The 27,609-nt window shown below is 38.2% G+C and overlaps 1 protein-coding gene and 1 pseudogene across 3 annotated transcripts in view; both read left to right on the forward strand.

Moving 5' to 3' along the window:
- MRC1 (mannose receptor C-type 1) overlaps positions 1–26,731 on the forward strand; it is a 103,269-nt gene extending 76,538 nt beyond the window's left edge. For 2 of the 3 annotated variants that reach the window (XM_009458030.5, XM_507681.8), the window contains exons 22-30: positions 915–1,081; positions 9,826–9,928; positions 13,630–13,862; positions 16,389–16,554; positions 17,568–17,717; positions 22,441–22,554; positions 23,089–23,253; positions 24,861–24,902; positions 25,781–26,731. In XM_009458030.5, the coding sequence (XP_009456305.2) occupies positions 915–1,081; positions 9,826–9,928; positions 13,630–13,862; positions 16,389–16,554; positions 17,568–17,717; positions 22,441–22,554; positions 23,089–23,253; positions 24,861–24,902; positions 25,781–26,031 (1,391 nt within the window). In that variant the 3' untranslated portion in view covers positions 26,032–26,731. Of the gene's footprint in view, positions 1–914; positions 1,082–9,825; positions 9,929–13,629; positions 13,863–16,388; positions 16,555–17,567; positions 17,718–22,440; positions 22,555–23,088; positions 23,254–24,860; positions 24,903–25,780 lie in introns of those variants that run through there. The other variant, XR_010146812.1, reaches the window with a different exon arrangement.
- LOC112204725 (U4 spliceosomal RNA) lies at positions 18,397–18,579 on the forward strand (annotated as a pseudogene).
- Positions 26,732–27,609: the final 878 nt, after the last annotated feature.

Raw genomic sequence — 27,609 nt, forward strand, 5'->3', positions numbered from 1 at the left:
CCAACTCCCCAGGAGGAATCTCAATTGGGAAACTTTTGGTTTGGCAATCTGAGATACTGATAATTTGATAGCTGTGTTAGTCTGTTCTCACACTACTATTAAGAGCTGCCGGAGACTGGGTAATTTATAAAGGAAAGAGGTTTGATTGACTCATACTTCCACATGGCTGGGGAGGCCTCAGGAAGTTTACAATCATGGTGGAAGGGGAAGCAAACATGTCCTTCTTCACATGGTGGCAGGAGAGAGAAGTGCAAAGCAAAGCATTAAAAGATAAAACCGTCAGCTCTTGTAAGAACTCATCTCATTCACTATCATGAGAACAGAATGGGAGAAACCTCCCCTATGATTCAATTACCTTCACCTAGTCCCACCCTTAATACGTGGGAATTATTACAATTCCAGGTGAGATTTGGGTGGGGACACAGAGCTAAACCATATCAACAGCCTAATGATTCTTGTTTTGACAGTTTTTATTTTTTCAGAACTGTCTGGGTTAAGAGTCCTTTGTCCCATAGTTATTATATAAATCAGATTATCTTATTTACAGAATTGGGACAGCTGCTAATCCATACGGTGACTTTTTATGAATTAGAAAAAGTTGTGGTTGTAGGCAGCCACAACCCAGATAGGGGTGCACAGAATGGAGCCCTCGGGCAGGGTGCAACTTGCACAAATGTCTTCAATGGCCTAGATAAAACCTAGACTTTTATTGTATGAAACTTTTCAAAGTCCAAAGCGCAAGTGACAACACAATGCTGATATTAGAATGTTTGTGTGTTCATGGTAGGTGTTTTTAAGTAACAATGACACAAGTCACATGCTAAATATTTTGAAATTCATATATTTTGAATATTTTCCATATTTTGAGTATTAACCCTCAAAGTTTAAAATTACATCATGAAATTTTCTTTCAGCATTTCTTACCTATCACATGAAGGACTCCACTTTCAGTGCCTGGACTGGGCTGAATGATGTCAATTCAGAACACACGTTCCTTTGGACGGATGGACGAGGAGTTCATTACACAAACTGGGGGAAAGGTTACCCTGGTGGGAGAAGAAGCAGTCTTTCTTATGAAGATGTAAATATCAGATTCAGGTCACCTCTCTACACACCATCAGCTTGCACGGGGTTATCATCTTATTGATTACTGTTCCATGAAAGAATCTACCAGAATACTCCTTGATCTGGTCTATGCTGGCAGATTTTACCTATTTCAGACTGAGCTGACTTTGAGAGAGGGAGTATAAATTCAGTTAAAAAATCTTTGGCTTGAGGAGGTGGCAATAGTGAGAGGTCAGGAAACCCAGTTCCATTCCGAGCCTAACTTGCAGTCAAAAGAAACACTTCAACCTCGAGTTATCAGCTTTCTTTGTATCACCTTCCCCTTATTCCTTGTAGCTGTTTTAGTATTTGGGGTGTAGGCCTGGAAGCTACTACTGCTTCTAAAGATCATATGATCATCATCCATCATCATCATGATCATGATCATGAGCTAATATTTGTAGACTGCTTATTATGTGCCAGATGCTTTTGTACATTAACCTGGAAGACAGATTGCTACTTTATTTTACTACTTTTATTCTTATATAATTGAACAGCCAAATTATCAACATCAACACCATGTTAGGGATTATAAAAAGTGTGAAGAAATAGAAGATTTTGTTTTTACCTTAAAAGTGTGTACACTTAAACTAGACCACAAGTCTTATATAAGAAGGAAGATAGGAAAGAAATGAACATGTCTAGTGACAGGATCAGCTATAAACACTGTAGCAGCTAAGAGGAAAGAAACTCACTGTGGGATGCGGTGATTTAATCAGTCGACATACATCTATGGTGTCCTATGTGCTAGACACTGTCTGCATGACATGGTGGAGGGAAGAAATATAAAAAAGAATCAACTATGGGTGTTTTCTTCCTTCCTTCCTTCCTTCCTTCCTTCCTTCCTTCCTTCCTTCCTTCCCTCCTTCCTTCCTTCCTTCTTCTCTCCCTCCCTCCCTCCCTCCCTCTCCCTCTCCCTCTGTCACTGTCCCTTTCCCTCTCCCTCTTTCACTCTGTCAGTCTCTCAACCTATTGCCACCCTGTTACCCAGGCTGGAGTGCAGTGGCATGATCTTGGCTCACTGCAATCTCCACCTCCCAGGTTCAAAGATTCTCCTGCCTCAGCCTCCCAAGTAGCTGGGATTACAGGTGCCCACCACCATGCCTGACTAATTTTTGCATTTTTAGTAGAGATGGGCTTTTACCATATTGGCCAGGGTGGTCTCCAACTCCTGACCTGAAGTGATCCACCTGCCTTGGCCTCCCAAAGTGCTGGGATTACAGGCATGAGCCACCACGCCCATTCAGGTTTTTGTTTCAAGAAATTTAAAACATAATAATTAGGGGAACTTAGCAAAAGGTTGAGAAAGGCCATGTTAGATGGTCAAGGTGGGCAGCCTTCAAGCAAGAGATACATGATGTGTTTGGGCAAATGGAGTAAATGGCTTTGAATACAGCAGGAGTTTTATCCAGAAAAAGAAGTAGGAGTAAGCTTCAAAAGGTGGGAAATAGAATTTAGAGAAATGTAGATGCCCTGTGATGGAGTCTGAACTTTGTCAAATAAGCAACAACAACAACAAAAGCAGTGGAAAAATGACCTATTCAAAATGGCATTTTTATGATCATTAATAATTTGGTAGCTATTTGCCGGGTGAATACATTCTGGTGATGGAGCCAGACAGCAGCCCATAGGGTTGCTGTGTCTGTGAAGTAGCCATTCTTTTCTTTCTTTACTTCTCTAATAACATTGCTTTTACTCTAGATAAAAAATAACTGGTGGTCAGGAGATCGAGACCATCCTGGCTAACAGGGAGAAACCCCGTCTCTACTAAAAATACAAAAAAAATTAGCCGGGCGTGGTGGTGGGCGCCTGTCATCCCAGCTGCTCGGGAGGCTGAGGGAGGAGAATGGCATGAACCCCGGAGGCAGAGCTTGTAGTGAGCCGAGATCGCGCCACTGCACTCCAGCCTGGGCTGCAGAGCGAGACTCCGCCTCAAAAAAAAAAAAAAAAAAAAAAACAGAACAAACAAACAAAAACTGGTGATGGGTAAATAATTTTCTGTGGAGAAATTCTTTCATTCTCATGACACCAATGAGGGCTGAAAGACTTACTGAAGAAGCGAAAGTAGAATGGAGCGAGATAGCATTAGCTTAGATTTAATGGATGAGAGGTGAATTTCTTGTAAATCAAAAACATTCATTATTGCACGTATTTTTGTTGTTTCTAGAACATAAAGAAAGGCAGAAACAATAAAAACAAACCAACAAACAAAATCTGTAATATCACCAATTCAGAAAAACAACACTGCTCATTTTTTGTTGATTTTTTCTCCCAGACATTTTCATAGTGCATATAAACAGATAAAGTTTATATTTCACAAAAATGGAATCAAAATACACATAATGCTTTTTATTTTATTTTATTTTTTTGAGATGGAGTCTCACACTGTCGCCCGGCTGGTGTGCAATGGTGCAATCTCGGCTCACTGCAACTTCCACCTCCCGGGTTCACGTGATTCTCCTGCCCCAGCCTCATAAATAGCTGGGATTACAGGTGCACACCACCACACCTGGCTAATTTTTTTGTACTGTTAGTAGAGATGGGGTTTCACTATGTTGGCCAGACTGGTCTCGAACTCCTGACCTCGTGATACACCTGCCTTGGCCTCCCAAAGTGCTGGCATTACAGGCGTGAGCCACCACTCCCAGCAATAATTTTTTAAAAACAATTTCAGGACTTTAAAATGGAGAGGATTAAATATAGTTAGAAAAAGAGAATGGGAGAGAACTTTTAATATGTGTTTTGTGGTGGAAATATGCTTGGATTGTAACAGGTTTTCTGGATCAGAGACTCTGAGCCAGGATAATGGGGGGTAAAAATAGTTAAGAAAGGAAATAGGGTGAGTGGAGAACTTTTGAAATGTAAGTTTCAGGTTGCCTGATAGTTGCAGCACATGGGATGAAGACACTGCAGGTTGACAAGATGTCTGTGACAGGAGTGTAGGCTGTGATTCACTGTAGCTCAAGGGATGGGTTAAAGATGTGCTGACTTCACAGTGACATGTCTCTTAAGTACTTTCATTCAGAAAAACTGCAGTCACCTTTTTTTGGTTGTCTTCGTGTGTCACTATTAGTGTGTTATTATTGACTTAACATTTTCTTTAATTTCTAGGTATTTTGGAATTCTCCAACTGTTACTGATTTCTAGTTTAATTCCATTGTGGTCTTAGAGAATAGTTTATGTGTTTTCTATTCTTTTAAATTTGTTAAGGCATGTTTTATGGCTCAGAATATGGTCTGTCTTGGTGAATGTTTCATGTGATCTTGAGAAGAATGTATATTCTACTATTATTGGAAGAAGTAGTTTACAGATGTCAATGAGATCTGGTTGATTGTTGGTGCTGTCCACTTTAACTATGTTCTTACTGATTTTTTGCCTGCTGGATCTGTCTATTTTTGATAGAAGAGTATTGAAGTCTCCAGTCCTAATCATGGATTTACCTATTTATCTTTGCAGTTCTATCAGTTCTCACTTTACATATGTTGATGCTCTATTGTTAGCCACATACACAGTAGAGACTGTTATGTCTTGGTGGAGAATTGTCCGCTAGATCATTACGTAATGTTCCTCTCTACCCCTGGTAACTTTCCTTGCCCTATAGTCTGCTCTGTCTGAAATTAATATAGCTGGTCTAGCTTTCTTTTGATTAGTGTTAGTGTAGCGTATCTTTCTCCATTTTTCTCCACTTTTAACTTATGTGTATCTTTATATTTAAAGTGAATTTCTTATACCAATATCTGAGTCTTTGTCTATTAATTTGTGTAGTTAGACCATTAACATTTAAAATGGTTGTTGATGTAGCTGGGTTAACATCTATCATATTTGCTATTGTTTTCTGTTTTTATTCTGTATTTCATTTTTTTGTCTTCCACTCTTTCTTGCCTTCTCTGGTTTTACTTCAATATTTTGTATGATTTTATTTGTTCTCCACTCCTAGCATACCAATTATACTTTAAGAAAGCTTTTTTCTTTTCTTTTTTCTTTTTATTACAAATAAAGGTGGGGTCTTTCTGTGTTACCCAGGCTGGTCTTGAACTCTTGAGCTCAGGCAATCCTCCTACCTTGGCCTCCCAAAGTACTGGGATTACAGGCATGAGCCACCACTCTTGGCCTAAAATAAAAACAGAAACAAACTTTCTTTGGTGGTTGCTCTTGAGTTTGCAGTATATATTTACAGCTAATCCAAGTCCTTTTTCAAACAGCACATAAGAAAGCATCTCCTATTTCTTCCTCCTTTCCCGTGTAACATTGCTGTAATTCATTTCACTTATCCATAAGCCATTATCACCAAATACATTGCTGTCCACTTTTTACATTAGAGTCCTTAGTATATTATTCATAGTTGTTTAACAACAACTATAGTTGTTTGAAGAAACTGGTATCTGTTAGATGAATTCAGAATAAGGAAAATGAAAAATTCTATTTTTCTTTCATTTATTCCTTCTCTAATGCTTTTCATTTATCTATATAGACCTGAGTTTCTGACATATATAATTTTCCTTCTTTTTTCCTTTCAACATTTCTTTCAAGCTAAGTTTACAGGCAACACATTTTCTCAATGTTTTTTTGTCTGAGAAAGTCTTTGTTTTCTTTTCACTTCTTAAAGATAATTTCACTGGAGACAGAATTCTAGGTTGGTGGGTTTTTTCTTTCAGCACTTTAAATATTGCATTCCACTCTCTTCTTGCTTGCGTGGTTTCTGAAAAGAAATCCAACGTAATTACTATTCTTGCTTCTTTAGAGATAAGATTTTTTTTTCGTCTGGCATCTTTCAAGATTTTCTCTTCATCTTTGATTTTCTGCAGTTTGAGTATGATGTGTTTAGATGTTGTATCTTACTATTTATCCTGTCTGATGTTCTCTGAGCTTCCTGGATCTGTGATTTGCTGTCAGTCATTAATTTTGGGAAATTCTAAGTCATTATTGCTTCAAATTATACTTCTTCTGTTCCTTTCTCTTGTTTCCTTGGCCACACCCAGTGAGCCTGCCAGACATGGTCTTCATTTCTGTTAAGGTGTTTTTGATTTCTAGAATTTCCTTTTGATCCTTTCTTAGCATTTTCATCTCTCTGCTTACGTTACCTACCCAGTCTTGCTTGTTGTCCACTTTTTACATTACAGCCCTTAGCATATTATTCATAGTTGTTTAAATTTTTGATAATTCCACTATCTTTGTCACATCTGAGTCTGCTTATTATGCTTGCTCTTCGCTTCAAACTGTGTGTGTGTTTTTAAAAAATCTTTTAGTGTGTCTTACATTTTTATGTTGAAAGCTGGGTATATATTACAGTGCAGGGGTCTGCAACCCGTGGGCCGCAGATGGGTACCAATCCATGGCCTGTTAGGAACTGAGCCTCACAGCAGGAGGCGAGTGGCAGGCCAGTGAGCGAAGCTTCATCCATACTTACAGCCGTTCCCCATCACTCGCATCACTGCCTGAGCTCCGCCTCCTGTCAGATCAGCAGTGGCATTAGATTCTCCTAGAAACGTGAACCCTACTGTGAACTGTGCATGCGTGGGATCTAGGTTGCATGCTCCTTATGAGAATTTAATGTCTGATGATCTGTCCCCGTCTCCCATTACCCCCAGATGGGACCATCTAGTTGCAGGAAAACAAGCTCAGGGCTCCCACTGATTCTGCGTGATGGTGAGTTGTATCACTAGTTTTATTTATTTATTTATTTATTTATTTATTTTTGAGATGGAGTCTCACTCTGTTGCCCAGGCTGGAGTGCAGTGGCGCGATCTCGGCTCACTGCAAGCACCGCCTCCCGGGTTCCTGCCATTCTCCTGCCTCATCCTCCCGAGTAGCTGGGACTACAGGCGCCCGCCACCACTCCCGGCTAATTTTTTGTATTTTTACTAGAGACGGGGTTTCACTGTGTTAGGCAGGATGCTCTCGTTCTCCTGACCTCGTGATCTGCCCGCCTCGGCCTCCCGAAGTGCTGGGATTACAGGTGTGAGCCACTGTGCCCGGCGCTCATTATTTTATTACATATTACAGTGTAATAATAACAGCAATAAAGTGCACAATAAGCGTAATGCGCTTGAATCATGTCGAAACCACCCTCCACCCCAGTCTGTGGAAAGTTTGTCTTCCATGAAACTGGTCCCTGGTGCCAAAAAGGCTGGGAACTGCTGATGTAGTGGATAAAGGTAACAGAGGTAAATAGACATTTAGTGTGAGGATTTATGTTTATTTAGCTACGAGTTAGGCTGTGTTTGCTGTTTGCTGTCACTTTAGGTGTCAGAGGTTAAAATCTCTGGTGTCCTTGTTTCTGTCTCTCCTGTTGTCTTTGGGTTCTCCTAAAGACTTCTGAAATAATGTCAGAGAGGCACAGTTCTTCGGCTGTATCTGCCTGTTATCATACGGGAGCCCCAAGGATGTGGTGGTAAGATATTGGGGAGGGGAAGTATTTCGTAGTCCTATGATGGGGACTCTGACTTTTAGAGAATCTGTGCTGTGACCTTCGAAAGTGCTTCTCAGTTTTGTTTTGTTGCTTTTTCCTTTTGGGTGAGAAAGGAAAGCTAGAGAGGCTGGAGTTGAGTATTTCTTTTCTCCTAGGTTAGTTAACGTGTGGTGAAACCGCAGTTAGTTGTTGCTCTTGAGTGCTGGTCTTATTAAGAACAGAATGAATGCTCTGTCGTATTTTAAAATGGCTCTTTTCCCACGTCTCCTGTTGGAAGCAAGAGGAAATTTTTCTCCAGTCTGCACTGTAAGAATCTGGTAGGACTCATGGAAGGAAAACTCACAAAACTCTGCAATCTCTCTAGGACTGCCTCCCCATGCACTCCTCTGCCAACAGTTTTTAATTTTCAAACTTGTCCACACTGAACCTCCAGCAATGTGTCAATGACATTTAGTATCTCCTACCTCAATACTGGTTCCCGTTTTCTGCTCCTGGGCTTCTGCTCTGGTCAGTTCTTATTCCCTATATCCATCAGTCCATTTCTCCAATCTGGGGGGCAGCTGTTTGTCTTGTGACCTCCATTTTCCAATGCATTTAAAAGAAGTTGTTGATGTTCAGCTTTTCTCGCCATTTTCTTGCATTGTGGTTGGGAGTGACAACTTCCAAGCTCCTTACATATCCAACTAGAGACTTAAGTCCTCAGCATTTTCTTTAAGTGTGCTCCTTTTTTTTTTTTTTTTTTTTTTTTGCTTAAATTTACTTTAAAAGAAAACTTCTTTTTAGAAGAAAGTAGAAAATTGATATAGTCACCATAAATAGAAGATAACTGGCCAGGCGTGGTGGCTCATGCCTGTAATCCCAGCACTTTGGGAGGCTGAGGTGGGCAGTTCACGAGGTCAAGAGATCGAGACCATCCTGGCCAACATGGTGAAACCCCATCTCTACTAAAAGTACAAAAATTAGCTGGGCGTGGTGGCACACGCCTGTAGTCCCAGCTACTCGGGAGGCTGAGGCAGAAGAATTGCTTGAACCCAGGAGGCAGAGGTTGCAGTGAGCCAGGATTGCGCCACTGCAATCCAGCCTGGCGACAGAGCGAGACTCCATCTAGGAAAAAAAAAAAAAAAAATAGAAGATAACTGTGAAAATAAACACAGTGAAATTTGGGGGCTCCAGCAAAAAAGCAAAATGATTTGACCAGGTCTCTTGTCTTTATTTCTGGCTTCCGTCAGCCCTTCCTTCCCTCCCTCCCTCCCTCCCTTTCTTCCTTCCTTCCTTCCCAAGGTCTTGTTCTCTCAGCATGGCTGGAGTGCAGTGGTATGGTCATATCTCACTGCAGCCTCAACCTCCCAGGCTCAAGCGATCCTCCCACCTCAGTCTCCTGAGTAGCTGAGACCACAGGCATACACCACCATGCCCAGCTAATTTTGTTTATTTTTTGTAGAGTTGAGGTCTCCCTATGTTGCCCAGGCTGGTCTTGAACTCCCAGGCTCAAGCGATCTTCTAGCCTTGGCCTCTCAAAGTGCTGGGATTACAGGTGTGAGCCACTGTGCCTGGCCTTCTCTTACTTTAAATGAGCAAAATACCATATTTCAAATTAAAGTGTAGATAGTACATTGAAATGGGGCAGGCAGCATGTATTTCTCTCACCTCTACTCCAACAGGGCCAGATATGAGGATTAGAATGGAAATAATGGCATTTCAGAAAAAAAAAAAATCTGAGATATATTTAGTACATAAAGGAAAGAAGGATTTGGAATGGCAAACACATTCACAACCAAACAAATATAATATTGTTCCAGTCCTGGCATACTCCCCTGTAAGACTATAAATAAGATGTGAAACTTTCTGGCTATACCAGCCACATGCTATGAATCTATAATAATACTTTTATAAATTTAGCAATGAAATATATAGATCATGCTCATTTCCCTTTAAAAATATGGTACCTACTTTTGGGTTTGAATACTGGTAATTAGTATGGAGAGGATACTGTGTTCTCCTAGTTTCTTTGATTTCTAAGTTTTTATAGTGATGGATAAAAGGTCTGATAGCAAAATTTCTCAGTTCTGTCTCCAAAATTTATCCAAATCGGTTGGGTTTTCGATTCATATAGTGAGAGTTCAAATGTGGAGGATATGCATAGTAGGTAGAGTTGGGTAGAAAGTAATGATGGATTGAGCATATCTTAAGTTAGGACAATCTTAAAATTTGGAAATCAGGGATAATGAAAGATTTTTTTGCTTATTAATGAATTGATTTCAATAGTCGTTGATTCATGATTGTTTTCTTTTTCTTTCTCCGTAAATATACAGGCTGACTGTGTTGTTATTATTGGAGGTGCATCAAATGAAGCAGGAAAATGGATGGATGATACCTGCGACAGTAAACGAGGCTACATATGCCAGACACGATCCGGTAAGTTCTACCAAACCTTACCTTCCTGAAAGAGCTGGGGTTTTTTTTTTTCCCCACTTTTTTCTTTCTTTCTTTCTTTCTTTTTTTTTTTTTTTTTTTGAGGCAAAGTCTCGCTCTGTCGCCCAGGCTGAAGTGCAGTGGTGTGATCTCAGATCACTGCAACTTCCGCCTCCCAGGTTCAAGCAATTCTCCTGCTTTAGCCTCCTGAGTAGCTGGGATTACAGGCACACACAACCACGCCTGGCTAATTTTTGTATTTTTTGTAGAGATGGGGTTTTCCATGTTGCCCAGGCTGGTCTTGAACTCCTGACCTCAGGTGATCTACCTGCCTCGGCCTCCCAAAGTGCTGGGATTACAGGAGTAAGCCACTGTGCCTGACCTCACTTTTATTTTATTTTATTTTACTTTAAGTTCCAGGATACATGTACAGAACATGCAGGTTTGTTATATAGGTATACGTGTGCCATGGTGGTTTGCTGCACCTATCAACCTATCACCTAGCCCCACATGCATTAGCTCTTTGTCCTGATGAACAGCTGTGTTTTTAAATGTACTTTAAAATATATAAACATGGTTGGGCACTGTGGCTCATGCCTGTAATCCCAGCACTTTTGAAGACTGAGGTGGGTGGATTGCTTGAGCCCCAGCATTTGAGACCAGCCTGGTTAACACAGTGAAATCCCATTCCTACAAAAAATACAAAAATTATTTTGTACTTTTACAAAATTATTTTATTTTTGTAGCTGGGACTACAGGTGTGGTGACTTATGCCTGTAGTCCCAGCTACTTGGGAGACTGAGGTGAGAGGATCGCTTCTGCCAGAGAGGCTGAGGCTACAGTGAGCCATGATTGTGCTCCTCACTCCAGCCTGGGTGACAGAATGAGACCCTTTGTCACAAAAATAAAAACAAAAACAAAAATAAAATAAAATATATGATCATTTCCTTGCATAGCAACAGGTTTGATTGTTGCTTTAATCCATGGAAGCCTATGACAGACAAAAAGGGTAATGCTTTCTATACTTAATTCATGAATCTGCTTTTTTTTTTTTTAACCAGACAGTTTTGGGCAGACTAAACCTGTCACTAAAACTTTCTATTAGAAATTCGGGATATTTGCTTACCTGTACCTTTTTTAAATGTCAGAATAGGAATACCTCCCTTTAATTCATGTAATTTAAGAACTTTTGGCATAAAGCATCATTTGTGCCTCATTATTTGTCCTATATCTTGTGTGCCTTAAACATGTGGATATATGATCTGAGTTTCTTTTTTCATCTTAGGAAGCCAGAATATGGTTAAATGAAAACAACACAGTATGCAGATATTTGCTGTCAATTAAGATGGTGTTTATATACATTTTAGTTTCTAGAGAAACTAGAATAAAAATGCCTAGTTGACAGGGCAGGTGAGCCCCGAAATTGGGGCTTACCCCAGGAGGGTTCTTGGCTTCACCCAGGAAGGAATTTAAGGGCAAGCTGGTGGTGTTAACAACTTTTATTAAAGCAACAATGCACAGCAGCAGCAGACATATTGCTTCTTGTGGAGCAGAGCTTACACCATAGGCAGTGAATTCTGCACTCATATTTATACCCACTTTTAATTACATGCAAATGAAGGGGCAGGTTATTCAAAAATTTTTGGAAAAGGAATGGTAACTTCTGGGGGCTGCCACAGCAGTGGTGGGTGTGCCTTATGGAGAGTTTCAGCCAGTCTTCAATCTGGTCTGGAGTGAGTCCTGCCTCCTACCTCATAGCTACACAAAAGGGTCAGAAATTTAAAAATAGATTAGACAAGAGGGTTGAAGGTGGTGAGGGTTGCTGTCATCCTGAGTAGAGTTCTTAAAGGATGGGTTTGTGTTGGAAGGTACTTACTCTCCCAGACCTAAGGAATTTTTCTATACTATTTTGGAAATCAGGGAACTAATGTCAACTCATGACAATGACTGAAAACCATCTAAGATACTTTCAGATGGTTGAGAAGTACTCCTGCAATCCTAACCTTTCTTAATCCAAAAGCCATCCCAGTGCATGTCATTTTTCTCTCTATACTACACTCTATAGCACCAGAATCTTAGGTCACCAGTAATACCAAACTATGCCATCTTTGCCTCTGTTCTTTGGGCCAAGAGGGGACACTCCTTCCAGGAGTGAATGGTGATTCACACACTTATTTAAAAACTTCTCTTTCTTTTCCTTATACACGTACATGATAGAATATGTTGCCACAAATAAAAATCATTTGCAAATTTTTAATGACTTAAGATTCACAGTATTAAAGTGAAAAAAGATAGCATATAAACTTTTATAAACTATAATTTATCACCAGGTGTGGTGTCTCATGCCTGTAATTCTAGCACTTTGAGAGGCTGAGGCAGGAGGGTTGCTTGAGGCCAGGAGTTCAAGATCAGCCTGAGCAACAGAACAAGACCCTGACTCTAAAATAAAATAAAATGAAATGAAATGAAACAAAAAAGTTGGCACTTCTGTAGTGAAGGACAAGGCCAATGGCAGGTCATGCAGACATAAAGTGGAACACATTGGAGAATTGGCCAGGATACACACTGGTAAACAAGGATATCTCGATCCCTAGACCAGAGTAAAGAACCAGATTGCAAATATTTTAGGTTTTGCAGGACATACAGTCTCTACTGCAAATAGTCAACTCTGCTATGGTCACAGATGGTCATAGGCAATACATAAACAAATGAATGTGGGTGTGTTCCAGTAAGACTTTATTTATGGACACAAATTTGAATTTCATGTAACATTTACATGACATGAAATATTATTCTTCTTTGATTCTTCTCTATCCCCAACCATTTAAAAACTTTTTCAGCTCACAGGATACAAAGACAGACCACAGGTCAGATTTCATCCTCTGGCTGTTATTCGCTGACTTCTAGGGCATCAGATAAGACAGACAGAAACAAGCTCTTTTGGGAGTCTTGACATGAAGTGGCTCAGAGTACAGGGGGCACAATGCAGTGATTAGAAACACATGCTAGGAGCTTGAGGACAAAAGATCAGAAAGCTGAAGTGATTTGGCTTGTAGGGGCTCCAACCCCTAGGTCAGTTTGGATAAGATTATGGGAGGCTTTACCCATAGGCGAAGGGCATAGAAAATCATCAAGAGTAAAGCTTGATCTTGAGATCAAGGTTAAACGAACCAGGGACTTGTGTATGGCTGCATTCCAGAATCTAAACCCGTTACCTGAATGTGCATTACTCACAAGTGAAGTCAAACAGATACAAACTCATGGATCAAGTAGAACAAATGAGGGAGGAAGAGAAAGACTTTTCTTGCCTTTGAGTTTTAACGTATATGGAAAAATAAAGATTAGCAATGACACAATCGTCTATGTTCTTTAATTTGTGGGATTAAACTACGGCATTTCTTTCATCAAGATACTAGATTGGATTGAATTTGTCACATGTTTTGTTTGTTAGTTTAGAAACTTGATCATGTATTTGCCTTAATATTCTAAATATAGTTTGGAATTAATTTAATTTGATCAGGGATACTGATGAAAAAATGTTTGTTTTCTAGTGTGAAATGGCTTATAAAATATTTCTAACAGCTGAATGTTTGGAGTTATGCTACTTTGCTTATTTTTATGATAGATGAGATACACTTATCATTACTGATAAGGCTCAATTACTGTTTATTGATAATGCTAATGAATATAATGTTTTTATCTAGACCCTTCCTTGACTAATCCTCCAGCAACGATTCAAACAGATGGCTTTGTTAAATATGGCAAAAGCAGCTATTCACTCATGAGACAAAAATTTCAATGGCATGAAGCGGAGACATACTGCAAGCTTCACAATTCGCTTATAGCTAGCATTCTGGATCCCTACAGTAATGCATTTGCGTGGCTGCAGATGGAAACATCTAATGAACGTGTGTGGATCGCCCTGAACAGTAACTTGGTAAGATGCTGGAAATATGTGCAACTTGACATGATCAGTGAATTATGGTTGAATATGATTATCTTTCTGTTTGTTCTGCTGAATACTCATTATGTGTAAGAGACTGTGCTAGGCAATGTGAATGATACTAACATCAACAAGATCCAATCTTTCAGGGATGTGATGCCTTTAAGGATCTGGCAAGCTAGTGATATGTGTCAGAAATCAAACTAAGAATTATCTGATGAATGTTAACTCTCCTATTGCATTAGACTATGAAAATTATATTCCAAATCTCAACAGTTTAATTTATTCACTTATTGCTTCCAAGGTCATGATTGTAACTATGGCATGAGAATTAAGAAAGCAGGTTAGGGACATAGTTGCCAGTGATGGGGACACTTTTTATTTGTTGTGGCAAGACATTCTGGACTTGTTGTAGGTCCTGAGGTTGTGGAGCTCCCATCCATTTGTGAGAAATATTTCTTTGCAGTCAGTTCCTTGTATTCCATAATAGACTAAGGTTGGCAAAGACTAGGGATGAGGCAGAAAACTAAGAAGGCTGATAGAGTTGCCAAATTATTCCTAAAACGAGTCTTCTCTGATGCCTGGTCATGCATCTATCCTCCTCTATTCATCCTTCTAGCTAGCCAACCAGCAAGCTTCCTAGTAGAAGTAGATATGACAGTCAGCAATTAAGATATAAGAAGTATCAAAGAGAGGCATATAGAAAGTGTCATGAGAAGAGAGAAAAGGGACCAGTTGGGCTAGTGGGGAGGACCAAGAAGGTTCCTCAGAAAAAGTCAAAGTTTATAGATATAGTCTAGGATGGTAGAACATAAGGAAGGAATATCAAGAAGACAAAAAAAAAAAAAAAGGAGATAAACTGGAGAGTAGATGAGTGTCAGATGTTATGGAGCTTCCAAGGCCATGATGCAGAGATAGAAATTTACAATTTATACAATGAGTATTTCCTAAGTAGGGAAGTGTGTATTTAAAAGTAAGTAGTTTCAGAATGATTTCTGTGATTAAATTTAGGCAAGACATTTTTACGTCGCTGTTGACTAAGTTTTTATAATTAAGTCATTTGATAAGTCATTTGTTTTCTTCTCACAGACATGTTCACGATTCTCTTATGAGTTTAAAGTAAGCTTTTATTTTTAGAAAGATTAAATAGTTTTTCATTGTGGCAATATTTATGACTACAACAGTATTATTATCTTCCTTATTTTTATAGAGTTAATGATTATACAAGCATTATTTGATTAAACATGGTATAATACTACAAAATTCTAATTTGAGATAACACATACTTCTAATTTTTGTCACTGGATTTTTGGCAATTGGCTTCATAAATTAAATAATGCAGTCAAAAGGGTGATAATTGCTTGAATCTTTGAAAAATTCAGCTACCTCTGATTAATATTATATATCATCTATTCTTAAACAATACCTGTAAAATCTCTATTAGACTGTTAAAAGGATATTATTGATAAGTAATATTTTGATGTTTATCAGTATTTTGTATGTGATCATAAATTTGTTTCACTAAATTTAATAAGAAATTAACTGTGCAGGCCGGGCACGGTGGCTCACGCCTGTAATCCCAGCAGTTTGGGAGGCTGAGGCAGGCAGATCACCTGAGGTCGGGAGTTCAAGACCAGCCTGGCGAACATGGTGAAAACCCGTCTCTACTAAAAAATACAAAAATTAGCCGGGCATGGTGGCAGTGCCTTAATCCCAGCTACTTGGGAGGCAGAGGCAGGAGAATCATTTGAACCCGGGAGGTGGAGGTTGCAGTGAGCCTAGATCGAGCCATTGCACTCAAGCCTGGGGGACAAGAGCGAGACTTCTCTCAAAAAAAAAAAAAAAGAAAGAAAGAAATTGACTGCGCAAGTAGACTAAAACGACTGGCTTTTTACATCATATATATGTGATGTCATATGGCTGAAAGACCACCTCACTAGAATATAGCTGAAAGACTGCCTCACTAGAAATCAAGAGACTAAGGCTTCTCTCTTCCATACCCTTACCTCTCTTTCATACCTCTCTTCCATGACCTTAGCTAAGCCGTTTACCATTGGTGCTGTTTCAACAACAGAATAATGGGAAGATATGAAGAGATGAGTATTTCTCTCAGGTGTCCATGAATTTAATGAAAATTACTTAATTTTTATTATAATTTCAATAATAATATAAGAAATATCTTATTTGTTATGAAGATAAAACTTCTCTTTTGCCCTGAAAACCTGCAAACAAAGAGAGTTTCATGGAATAAGAGATACATTTTTTTTAATTAGTGTTTTTTGAAGTAACTTCCAAGGATGTATTCCTGGGGATCTCTAAGAAATAACTGTTTCTAAGAAAGGCTGCATTTACTGAATTTGAGTTGACAGAAATGATTTATAGTGTTCTTTTTATTCTCAAATGTTCCAGGTTCTATGTCAAATCACGGTCTTAAATATACTTAGTATTCTTGAATTGGTTCTTTTAGTATTTTCTAAATGAAGCAAGGCTGCATGTTAATGCTTGTTTTTGTCGTTGCAGACTGATAATCAATACACTTGGACTGATAAGTGGAGGGTGAGGTACACTAACTGGGCCGCTGATGAGCCCAAATTGAAATCAGCATGTGTTTATCTGGATCTTGATGGCTACTGGAAGACAGCACATTGCAATGAAAGTTTTTACTTTCTCTGTAAAAGATCAGATGGTAATTGAATATATAAAAACAGTCAGGGGATCTGAAAATTTCTGAATAAGCTACTACATACCACTGTTGATATTATTAAACAGTAATGTATCTTGGATAGCTAAGAATAATATAGAACACACTCCCTCACCTATCAAAAGACTATAAACCAACATACATAGATCAAAATAATGGAGATAAACATCTCCCCAGGAAATTTTGCTTACTTTTGATGTTGACAACACATCTATATCAAAGGAATTTTATCAGAATACAGGTAGATTCATCAGAGTCAATGATGGACACCATACTAAAATTCTAAATATAGCCTTTAGTTAATCCCAGGTGCTATTAATAGCTAAGAAAGGGTTGTAGGAATTAGGATCCCAGAAAAGGAAAACAGTGACTTAAAAAAGGAAAGTCACTTTACAAATTACTTTGTGGTGACTTTTTAAAAATTTATCTTTGGGCCGGGTGCAGTGGCTCACCCCTGTAATCCCAGCACTTTGGGAGGCCGAGGCGGGCAGATCACCTGAGGTCAGGAGGTCGAGACCAGCTTGGCCAACATGGTGAAACCCCTTCTCTACTAAAAATACAAAAATTAGCTGGGTCTGGTGGCAGGCACCTGTAATCCCAGCTACTCGGGAGGCTGAGGCAGGAGAATCACTTGAATCCGGGAGGCAGAGGTTGCGGTGAGCCAAGATCGCGCCATTGTACTCCAGCCTGGGGGACAGGAGCAAGACTTCGTCTCAAAAAAAAAAAAATTATCTTTGTAGGTATCTATAGATCGATTGTCTTAACTATGAGTGTAACTGACTGCCGCTATACCATAGCACATTCTATTGAAATATATTTAAAGTGGAAAACATTGATAAAAGGAAACCCAATAATAAATACGGTGATCCAAATGATAACCATTGGAAGATTTTTTAAAATAATGATCAATGATCAATTTTTGTAGCTGCTAATGTATGATGCTACACACCACAGAAACTTCAGGTTTTGCTTTATTGAAAATGTGTTTTTGTTAACAGAAATCCCTGCTACCGAACCCCCACAACTGCCTGGCAGATGCCCGGAGTCAGATCACACAGCATGGATTCCTTTCCATGGTCACTGTTACTATATTGAGTCCTCATATACAAGAAACTGGGGCCAAGCTTCTCTGGAATGTCTTCGAATGGGTGAGTGCCACATTTCCTGAAGGAAAACTCCGTAATCATCTATTCTGGGGTCCACTGACACTATACATGAAATATACAAAGAATGTAAAAATACCTGTTTATATTTTTAATGATTTATTTTATAACAGAATGGCCAATATCATGCTTCCCAAATGTAATCTCTAAGTTTGTAGCCTCAAATTTTAGAGAATTTAGAGAATTCGGGTAGAAAACAGTATATTCTAAATGGTTTCTTCCTTTCAGACTTCATGTTCTAAATTGTTAGGATTCTCATCCTCATTTATTCCAAGTGTTGTACTCACCTGTTATCACTGGTAAGCTGAAGTTTTACAAGTGCCCAGGAACTATTTTGTTGTACCATTAATAGAAAAGTATTTCTATTTATTGTTTTTGTGAAGACAAATAAAACTCAAGTAGACACCACAAAGATGAATGATTTTTCCCCCTGAAGTGAAAAATGTCAAATAAAGTTTATTTTAAGGGTACATTTAAAAGCCACTTAGTTAAATCCCGTTAAATATTTTACTGAATCATATTTACTTCATGTTTTTTATGCCCTAACTCAAGAGTTCTCCATCCAACAGTGGTACACACAGTTTATAACCTCATTTTCTCCACGTTCTTTCAAAAGTCAACCTGACTTTTGACTTTAAATTCTGAGTGAGATGAAGTTTGCTTTAGCTTTGCACAGTGGCAGTATCTTAGCCGATGAGGTTTATCCGAGGCATGATTATTGCTAATTGAAGTTTGCTTTGTCAGTTTTTGATTCGTGTACTTTGGGGCCCTGTTGTTAGGTACATATTCGTCTACGTTTATTACATCTTCTTGATGTATTAAAAATTTTTTCCCTATGAAATGTCTTTATTGTCTCTAGTACTAATGTTTATCTAAAAGTCTATTTTATCTAATATTTGTGTAGCCACTCCAGCTCTTTTTTGGCTATTGTTTGCTTAGCATATATTTTTCCATGCTTTTACTTTCAACCTATTTGTGTCTTTGAATCTCAAGTGTCTTTTTTAGACAGCACATAGTTGGATCTTTCTTATTAATTAATTTTCACTCTGCCAGTCTATGTTTTTTGATTGTAGTGCTTACTCCATTTACACTTAATGTAATTATAGATAGGTAGAATTTATGTCTGCCATTTTGCCATTTGTTTTCTATATGTCTTGTGGTTCCCCTATTCCTCTATTACTGCCTTCTTGTGTGTTAACTAGATAATTTCTTGTGTACCATCATTTTAATTTTCTTTTTCTTTTCTTTTTTTTTTTTTTTTTTTTTTTGAGACAGAGTCTCATTCTGTCACCCAGGCTGGAGTGCATTGGTGCAATCTTGGCTCACTGCAACCTCCGCCTCCCAGGTTCAAGCAGTTCTTCTGTCTCAGCCTCCCAAGTAGCTGAGGCAACAGGCACATGCCACCTTGCCCAGCTAATTTTTGTATTTTTAGTAGAGACAGAGTTTCACATTATTGGTCAGGCTGGTTTCGAACTCCTGACCTCAGGTTATCCACCTGCCTCGGCCTCCCAAAGTACTGGGATTACTGGTGTTTCTTTTACTATATATCGTTTGGTTATTTCTTAGTGGTTGCCCTAGGGATTACAACTAACGTGTTAATTTACAAAAATCTAGTTCAAAATTAGCCAAGCGTGGTGGTGGGTGCCTGTAATCCCAGCTACTTGGGAAGCTGAAACAGGAGAATCACTTGAACCCAGGAGGTGGAGGTTGCAGTGAGCTGAGATCACGTCACTGCACTCCAGCCTGGGCAACAGAGCGAGACTTCATTTCAAAAAAAAAAATCTGGTTCATATTAATATACATATAAACATTTAATTTTAATGGTGTACAAAAACTTTGCTGTTATGTAGCTCCATTCCCTCTGCCTTCCTCTGTGCTGTTATTGGCAGACAAAAACAACTTTATCCATTGCATACCCATAAGCACAGATTTACAAGTATTGTTTTATGCAGTTATCTTTCAATTAGAAAAGATAGAGTTATACATAAAAAGTACATTTAAACTATTTTTTATATTTACCCTTGTAGTTTCCTTTATTGATGCTCTTTATTTCTTTGTATGGGTTTGAGTTACTGTTGAGTGCCCTTTTATTTCCACTGGAAGTATTTTCTTCAGTAGTTCTTAAAGTGATAATTTCTTTTCATTTTGGTTTAGGAATGTCTGACTTTTTCCTTCATTTTTTGTAAGATAGCTTTGTTAAATAGAAAATTCCTGCTTGACAGTCATTTTCTTTCATCTTTTTCACGATGTCAGCTCATCGCTTGCTGGACGCCATGGTTTCTAATGTGAAATTAGTGTTAAGATCCCTGTACATGATGAGACCCTTCTCTCTCACAGATTTTAAGACTTTCTGTCTTTTGATAGTTTTATCGTGATGTGTATACATGTGGTGTTAGATGTGGTAGGTGCAGATTTCTTTAAGTGCCTAGAACTAATGAAGTCTCCCAGGTTTTGCAGAGGATCTGTCTGTGTGCTGGGATGTGCCTTTAATATTTGTCCAAGCAGTTACAAACTGCCTTAGCTTTCACTTCCTGCTTGTGTAGTGCATCTTCAGCCAGATGCAAGAACTTAGAACCTTCTCAGGTCTTTCTCAGACATGCACATAGCCTTGGGCAAGGGCACACTTCAGTGCATATCTGTAGCCTTCTACATTCCCCGGAATTTGTCAATGCTTTTTAAAGTCTCCTATGAACATCCCATTCCCTAGCTTTTCCTTTTAAGTCTTTCAATTCGCTAGTTGTTTGCCCCAACTATTATCACTGCCTTAGATGGTTACAATGTTAGACAATTGCCACTGATAGTTTTTTACAAACACTTGCAGGGAAAAGTCTGTTTGCACTGACTGAGCTCTGAATCAGGTCAAATAAAGACAAGCTTTGCGAGTGGGGTTTTCTAGGGAACTGTAAGACAGGTCAAGTAATGGAGATTCTCTGAGAATGGGGCTTGGAAAGAGCTCCAACCCCATTTTAGCCTCTCCTGTGGCTTCTACGCTACTGGTTTTCACTGTGGTTGTGGGGCTGTTGGTTTTTAAGGCTACAGCAGAACTGGAAAGAAGGCAGAGGGATTAGGACAAGTTAAAACACTATAAAACTCACTATCATTACCAAGACACAGTCATTTTTCTTGCATAAGTGCTTCTTGAATTATTGCAAGCCTTTGATTAATTTTCAGCATTCCAAAACAGTGGATTTAGAGTTTTCCAGTGTTCTCATTGGTTTTATAGAAAAAATAATTTTCAGAAGAACTTATTCTGCATTTCTCATGATGTCACCTGATGCCTTCTTTGAACTTTTGTAATTAAAAAAATGTTCTCTTCATATTGCTAAGTATTTTTTTGAAAAAAATTGCAAAGAATATGTAGAAACTTTGTTTTCCATTTTAGGTGACTCTTTTCTGGTAAATAAAATGAATGCTTCTCATTCTCATTCTCAAAATATGAGTCATAAATATTTTGAAACAGCTAATGTTTGTGAAATATATTTAATAATGGATTATGTAGTCATGCAGTGAAAACAAGGCGATAATTCAGAACTCAGTAATACGGGATACAGGCATATGGTTAGGTGCGGACCCTCAAGGTTCAGAAAGCCTGGGTCATACCATGATCTTCCCTCTGCTAGTGTTAGGATCTTGGCAGATTACTCATCCTCTGTGCTTTAGTTTCCTTAGCTATAAAATGGGGCAAAGATGGTACCTATTTAATGAAGTGATTGTGAAAATTTAATGGGTTAATGCTTGTAAAGTCCAAAGCAAAATGTCCAGAATGAAATGCTTAAAAGATATTAGTTATAATTAAAAAGCTAGAGATTTTTACTCTAAAATTTAATGTTGACAGTCTAATGTGGGTTGTCACTTCCATAGCCATCTAACTGGTCTTTCTGTTTTATCTCCTTGCTTTGAATGGTCCTATACATAACAGCTGGATTCTAATAATAACTAATATAGGACCATTCTTAGGTGAAGAATCTAACTGTTATGTATAGGACCAGTCAAAGCAAGGCGATGGGTTATTGCATCATTCAGCTGCCTGAAAAAAAACTTAGTGTTCTTTATCACCACATTGCCCTTAATACCAATCTCTGGTCTTCTGCAATGAGACCTAACCCATGTCTTTTTTTTTTTTTTTTTTTTTTTTTTGCCTGTGGACCAGATTGGTGCGATACTCCAGCCAAACCAAGCTATCTCTGTTCCTGAAGAAGTTCTATGCTTCCCTTCCTCTTTGTCTTTCCTCTTATTACCTCTTTTTCCTGGAATTATTTTCTATCCTTTTTACTTGAAATCCTATTCTTCTCTCTACTGAAATTCTGTTTCCTCTATCCTCCCTTTTAGCTGCTTCACCAAGAATGAATATTTCACATGTCTATAGCATATGGCACTTAATTTCTCTTCTATAATATTTCTTTGTACTCTTGTTACTGGCCACTGAACCATAACTTTTGGAAGACATACTCTACATCCTACTAATCTTTGAATATCCTGCAGGAACTAGTTCAGTGCTTGTACTCAAATGATGCTAATGATGCTTAAAAACATATTTCAGAATGAAAACTAAAATTCTGAGAAAACAAACACCTGCCCTTTGAAATTCTTCCCCTTAAGTGGAGATGTTAGGCTGATTTTTGTTGCTCTCGATAGCAGTGCTGTTTACAAAAATATTTTCAGCTACTTAAATGTGCAGCTATCATATTTATCCTTTTATGCTTTCTAGGTTCCTCTCTGGTTTCCATTGAAAGTGCTGCAGAATCCAGTTTTCTGTCATATCGGGTTGAGCCACTTAAAAGTAAAACCAATTTTTGGATAGGATTGTTCAGAAATGTTGAAGGTAATTTTTGCAGCATGCTTATTTAATCACAAATATTGTAAAATGTTGTATGTAAAACAAGGTTTCATTTCCAAAATGTGTTGCCTTAAAAATGATTAATTCATGAGGAATTTGAAAATTCAAACTCATATTTTTATTTAAGAACTGAAATTTAAAATGAGTTTCATATTATGCTATCCTCAAAGTTGCTAATTAAAAAATATCTTTTGTAGCTAAGATAGTTTGAGGAGCTTTAAAAAGCATTTTCTATGTTTTCGTGGGGCCAGGAAAAAAATGCTAAGGAAAGGATAAGTATAAATATTTGTACTAATTAGAAATACTTTTTTAACTAAAGCTATATAGTAAACCTATTCTTTTTCGTTTCCTTCCCTGTAATAATTAGTCATTATAGTCTTGCCTGTTAAGTCTGGTTATAAATGACTATTGATTCTAGTATAAAAGAATATGCTTAGAAATTTCGCATAAATTGGCTGAACTTATTTTAAGATAGGCTATATTTAACTTTTGTCTTTATTGGTTTTATCTGATGACCAGGGACATGGCTGTGGATAAATAACAGTCCGATCTCCTTTGTCAACTGGAACACAGGAGATCCCTCTGGTGAACGGAATGATTGTGTAGCTTTACATGCGTCTTCTGGGTTTTGGAGTAATATTCACTGTTCTTCCTACAAAGGATATATTTGTAAAAGACCAAAAAGTAAGTAAGAAGTTTGTTGCATGGTGCATATCACTGGCTGCCATTTCTTTCAAATAGTAAGATATCAGGTATGGAATCATAATGTGATTACGAGGCCATTGGAAGCTCTGTCCTTTCATCCGTGAAAAATCCATTCTGCCATTGTAGTGCATTACTCTTTGCAGCTCTGCGTGAGTGAGAGACACTCTCTGTCTGCTTAGCTGTTGTAATGATTTTTGCTTATCAATGCATTTGTAATGGGATATCTGAAGGATTTGCCAAGCTGCAAACAGTCAGGAGAGCCCATCTACAAAGCCTTACTGCATGAGGGAAAAGGTGGTAAAGCCAGTACCAGCCCAAACCTGAGGAGACCAGGGTTCTGGAGAGGGATCAGAATTGATTGTGGAATGAGTCACGTCAGACTAATTCAGTCTCCTTTTAAGATGGAAAGTGAGACCATGAAAGGAACAGGATCGGGGAATTGATAGTGTTGAATGCTCACAATTGCCTCTATCTGGAATTTAAAAATATTTTGTTGACATGTCATGTCACATAATATCCCTCCCAATAAATTACTGATTAGATAATAGAGGTTTTTTGTTTGTTTGTTTTTTTGAGACGGAATCTTGCTCTGCCACCAGGCTGGAGTGCAATGGCGCGATCTCAGCTCACTGCAACCTCCACCTCCTGGGTTCAAGCGATTCTCCTGCCTCAGCCTCCCGAGTAGCTGGGATTACAGGAGCATGCCATCATGCCCGGCTAATTTTTGTATTTTTAGTAGAGACGGGGTAGAGTTTACCATTTTAGAATTTGGCGGGTCTTTAGGCTTCTCTAACTGTTCTAAGACACACCACATCCTCTGGTGCAATGTTGGAGTTGTTTTATTTGTTTTGTTTTGTTTTTGTTTTTGAGACAGAGTCTCACTCTGTTGCCCACTCTGTTGCCAGTGGCGTGATCTTGGCTCACTGCAACCTCCACCTCCTGGGTTCAAGCCATTCTCCTGCCTCAGCCTCCCAAGTAGCTGGGATTACAGGCGCACGCCACTATGCCCAGCTAATTTTTGTATTTTTAATAGAGATGGGGTTTCACTATGTTGACCAGGCTGGTCTCGAACTCCGGACCTCAGGTGTTCCACCTGCCTCAGGCTCCCAAAGTGCTGGGATTACAGGCGTGAGCCACCACTCCTGGCCTGGAGTCTTATTTTACTTTTCATTCAAATGCTTTTTAACATCTTAGGCTTCAGCAGGCTAATTTCAAAACCCCTAGCCTTGAATGTTTTACTTATGGGTAGATTGGGTAGATTTTAAGGGTGAGTATCAGTGGCTCAAATGTAACTTGGAGAATCACATTTCCAGATCTAATGTACTCAAATGCACCATACAACCATAGGCAACTGCTATGGCTCAGACAGAGAGACAGATAGATGATAGGTAGGTAGATATATAGATAAAGGTACAGATCTTTTTTTTCTACCTGTATTTTTATATCTATCATATCATAATATCATATATCAATCAACACAGATCAAATGTGGAGGATTCCATGTATTTGTGAGCCAAATAATATTTGCTATCTACCTGCAATTATTCTGGGTTTTTATAAATATATATATATATTTTTACACACAGTTATTGATGCTAAACCTACTCATGAATTACTTACAACAAAAGGTAAGGCCATTGCAAAATTTCAGGTTCTGTGTTAGTAATACATCCGTACTGTTTGTTTTAAAAGGCATAATAATAATCCCTTCCAACTCCCCTGCTCTCTCAGTAGAATTTGCTTAAGCTAAACTATGCTTTGTCATCAACCTACTTTGAATAATACTTTAGAAAAAGAGGCCTTGGAGTCAGGTTGGTGTTTTTACTATAAGTAGTTATTGAAGGCATTTTTTTTTTTTTTTGCTCTGTTACAAACAGCTGCCTTGAACCCATGGAAGAAATTTCTCTTAAGAATCTCTGTGGGTTTTTTTTCTTTTCTTAGAATTTTTTTTTGTTTTAATTTTTATAGACTACTTGAATTAGGTAACTGATCTCATTTCACTCATTTTGTTGGCTGCTTAAAAAAAACTGAAAGTGAGATTTATGGCTTGCCTGTAACCTCCTTATTAACATCATGAGTGCTATTTGTTTACTAATTACATCTATGAGTTCACGTTTCCACTATTCTTATTTTATTTTTCTCTTCATTTCCATTTTCTTTTAATTATTATCATTATTATCATTACTAATCTACTTATCTTCTTATACTGTATTTTTGACAGCCTTAAATTATTTTGAAATAAGGTATATATATTTTAATACATTGATGAACTAGCCCACTGCTACATAGACAGATGGATTATTCTTGCAACTGAATAATCATCTTAACATTCTGAATAATCCTCTATACCACAGGGACTCTTGTTTTCACATCTTTCTTTTCTGTTTGACAAATGTCGCTTGAAAGAATATTTATGCCTTTTAGTTTTTCAACAAGCAAAGTTCTGCATAGCATGCAACCCTCTGCCTCCCTCCACGTTTTCCCTAATGATTTTATTTATTTATAGCTGACACAAGGAAGATGGACCCTTCTAAACCGTCTTCCAACGTGGCCGGAGTAGTCATCATTGTGATCCTCCTGATTTTAACGGGTGCTGGCCTTGCTGCCTATTTCTTTTATAAGAAAAGACGTGTGCACCTACCTCAAGAGGGCGCCTTTGAAAACACTCTGTATTTTAACAGTCAGTCCAGCCCAGGAACTAGTGATATGAAAGATCTCGTGGGCAATATTGAACAGAATGAACACTCGGTCATCTAGTACCTCAATGCGATTCTGAGATATTTGAATTTCATAAAATTGTAACTGAAATTTAAAATTTTTAGTTCAATGTGATTGTTTTCTTTAAAATGAGTACTGAATTGTACTGGTCTGTCCTTTTTTCCTTTGCCTAATTGAAGAAATAATTGCTTGTTTTCTAGCCTGGCAAGATATTTTCATAAAAGAGGGATAACAGTGCTGATTACTACCTTTTAAAATATTTTGGATAAATGCACAGCACCACAGCACCCACATCTAAGCATTAGTGATGTGTAGCTGATGTCAGCTTCATGTGGATTTTAAGCACTCTAGAAACAGTGAAGCTTCTTGGCATATTTTAAGGAGCTCCCAAAATGTGTTACCTATTAAATTGTAACTCAGCAAGTAGAAGACCATTTGAAAAGTCAGGTACAAATATCCTCAAGTGGCATAAAAATGTAGTCAGTTTTCTCTTTTACCAGTTTTTATTTCCACTCCAATTATTTAGAACTTTATTTGTACATGTGCAGAAGAATAAGGCAGCTGAGAGTCTTGTTTCCCCCAAGAGAGTTTTACAGGCTGAGTGTTGCAAATGTGTTCTTTGTCCTGTTATATGTATATCAGGAATACAAGGATGTGAAATGAAACTGTAAATTTGCATAACTGGATGTACTTAGATAATGTGAAATAAACATAAAAGACAAGGTCTATTTTTAATAGATTTGCATTTTGGTGATCTTAGTATAAATTTGCTTTTAAATGAGATGTATTTATCCACTCACTTTACACTTTAACTTGCCACTTATGATATTATTTGTAGAGAAATTCTTTAAATGAAACTCATGAACTATTTTGAAAAGGAGTGTTGCTAAAATGCTGTGTGTAAAATGAATTTTTTACCGTAATGATTTTGCCAGATCTTCCTCTATAACATGGACTCAATCAGAATTCAACAATCAAAGCCACTAATACTATTGAGAATCAGAATTCAGAGTATCCTTTTCTCCCTTTAATGATTTCTTTTCGCTTAACAATTTTGCCTTAAAGTTTGAGGTATATTGTGAAATATTTGGGAGGTTTTACATCTGTATTAGTCAATTTTCATACTGCTGATAAAGACATACCCAAGACTGAGTAATTTATAAAGAAAAAGAGGTTGAATGGACTCACAGTTCCACGTGGCTGGAGAGGCCTCATAATCATGGTGGAAGGCAAAAGGCACATCTTACATGGTGGCAGACAAGAGAGAAAAATGAGAGCCAAGCAAAAGGGGTTGCCCTCATAAAACCATCAGATCTCCTGAGACTTATTTTCTACGACAAGAACAGTATGGGGGAAACCGCCCCCACGATTCAATTATCTCCCACCAGGTCCCTCCCACAACATGTGGGAATTATGGGAGCTACAATTCAAGATGAGATTTGGGTGGGGACACAGCCAAACCATATCAATATCTCACACAGGTACCACACTGCCAGCTCACCTTCACTTTTTTATGAGATTGCCCATGAGCAGGAGTCTTTACCTAGAATCACTGGCTGGGACTCCTTGGATGGCTTTAAGGGGTCTAGGAAGGCCCCCAAATTGCAGGGCAAAATG

Source organism: Pan troglodytes, chromosome 8, assembly GCF_028858775.2.
Source record: "Pan troglodytes isolate AG18354 chromosome 8, NHGRI_mPanTro3-v2.0_pri, whole genome shotgun sequence".
NCBI classification, from domain to species: domain Eukaryota; kingdom Metazoa; phylum Chordata; class Mammalia; order Primates; family Hominidae; genus Pan; species Pan troglodytes.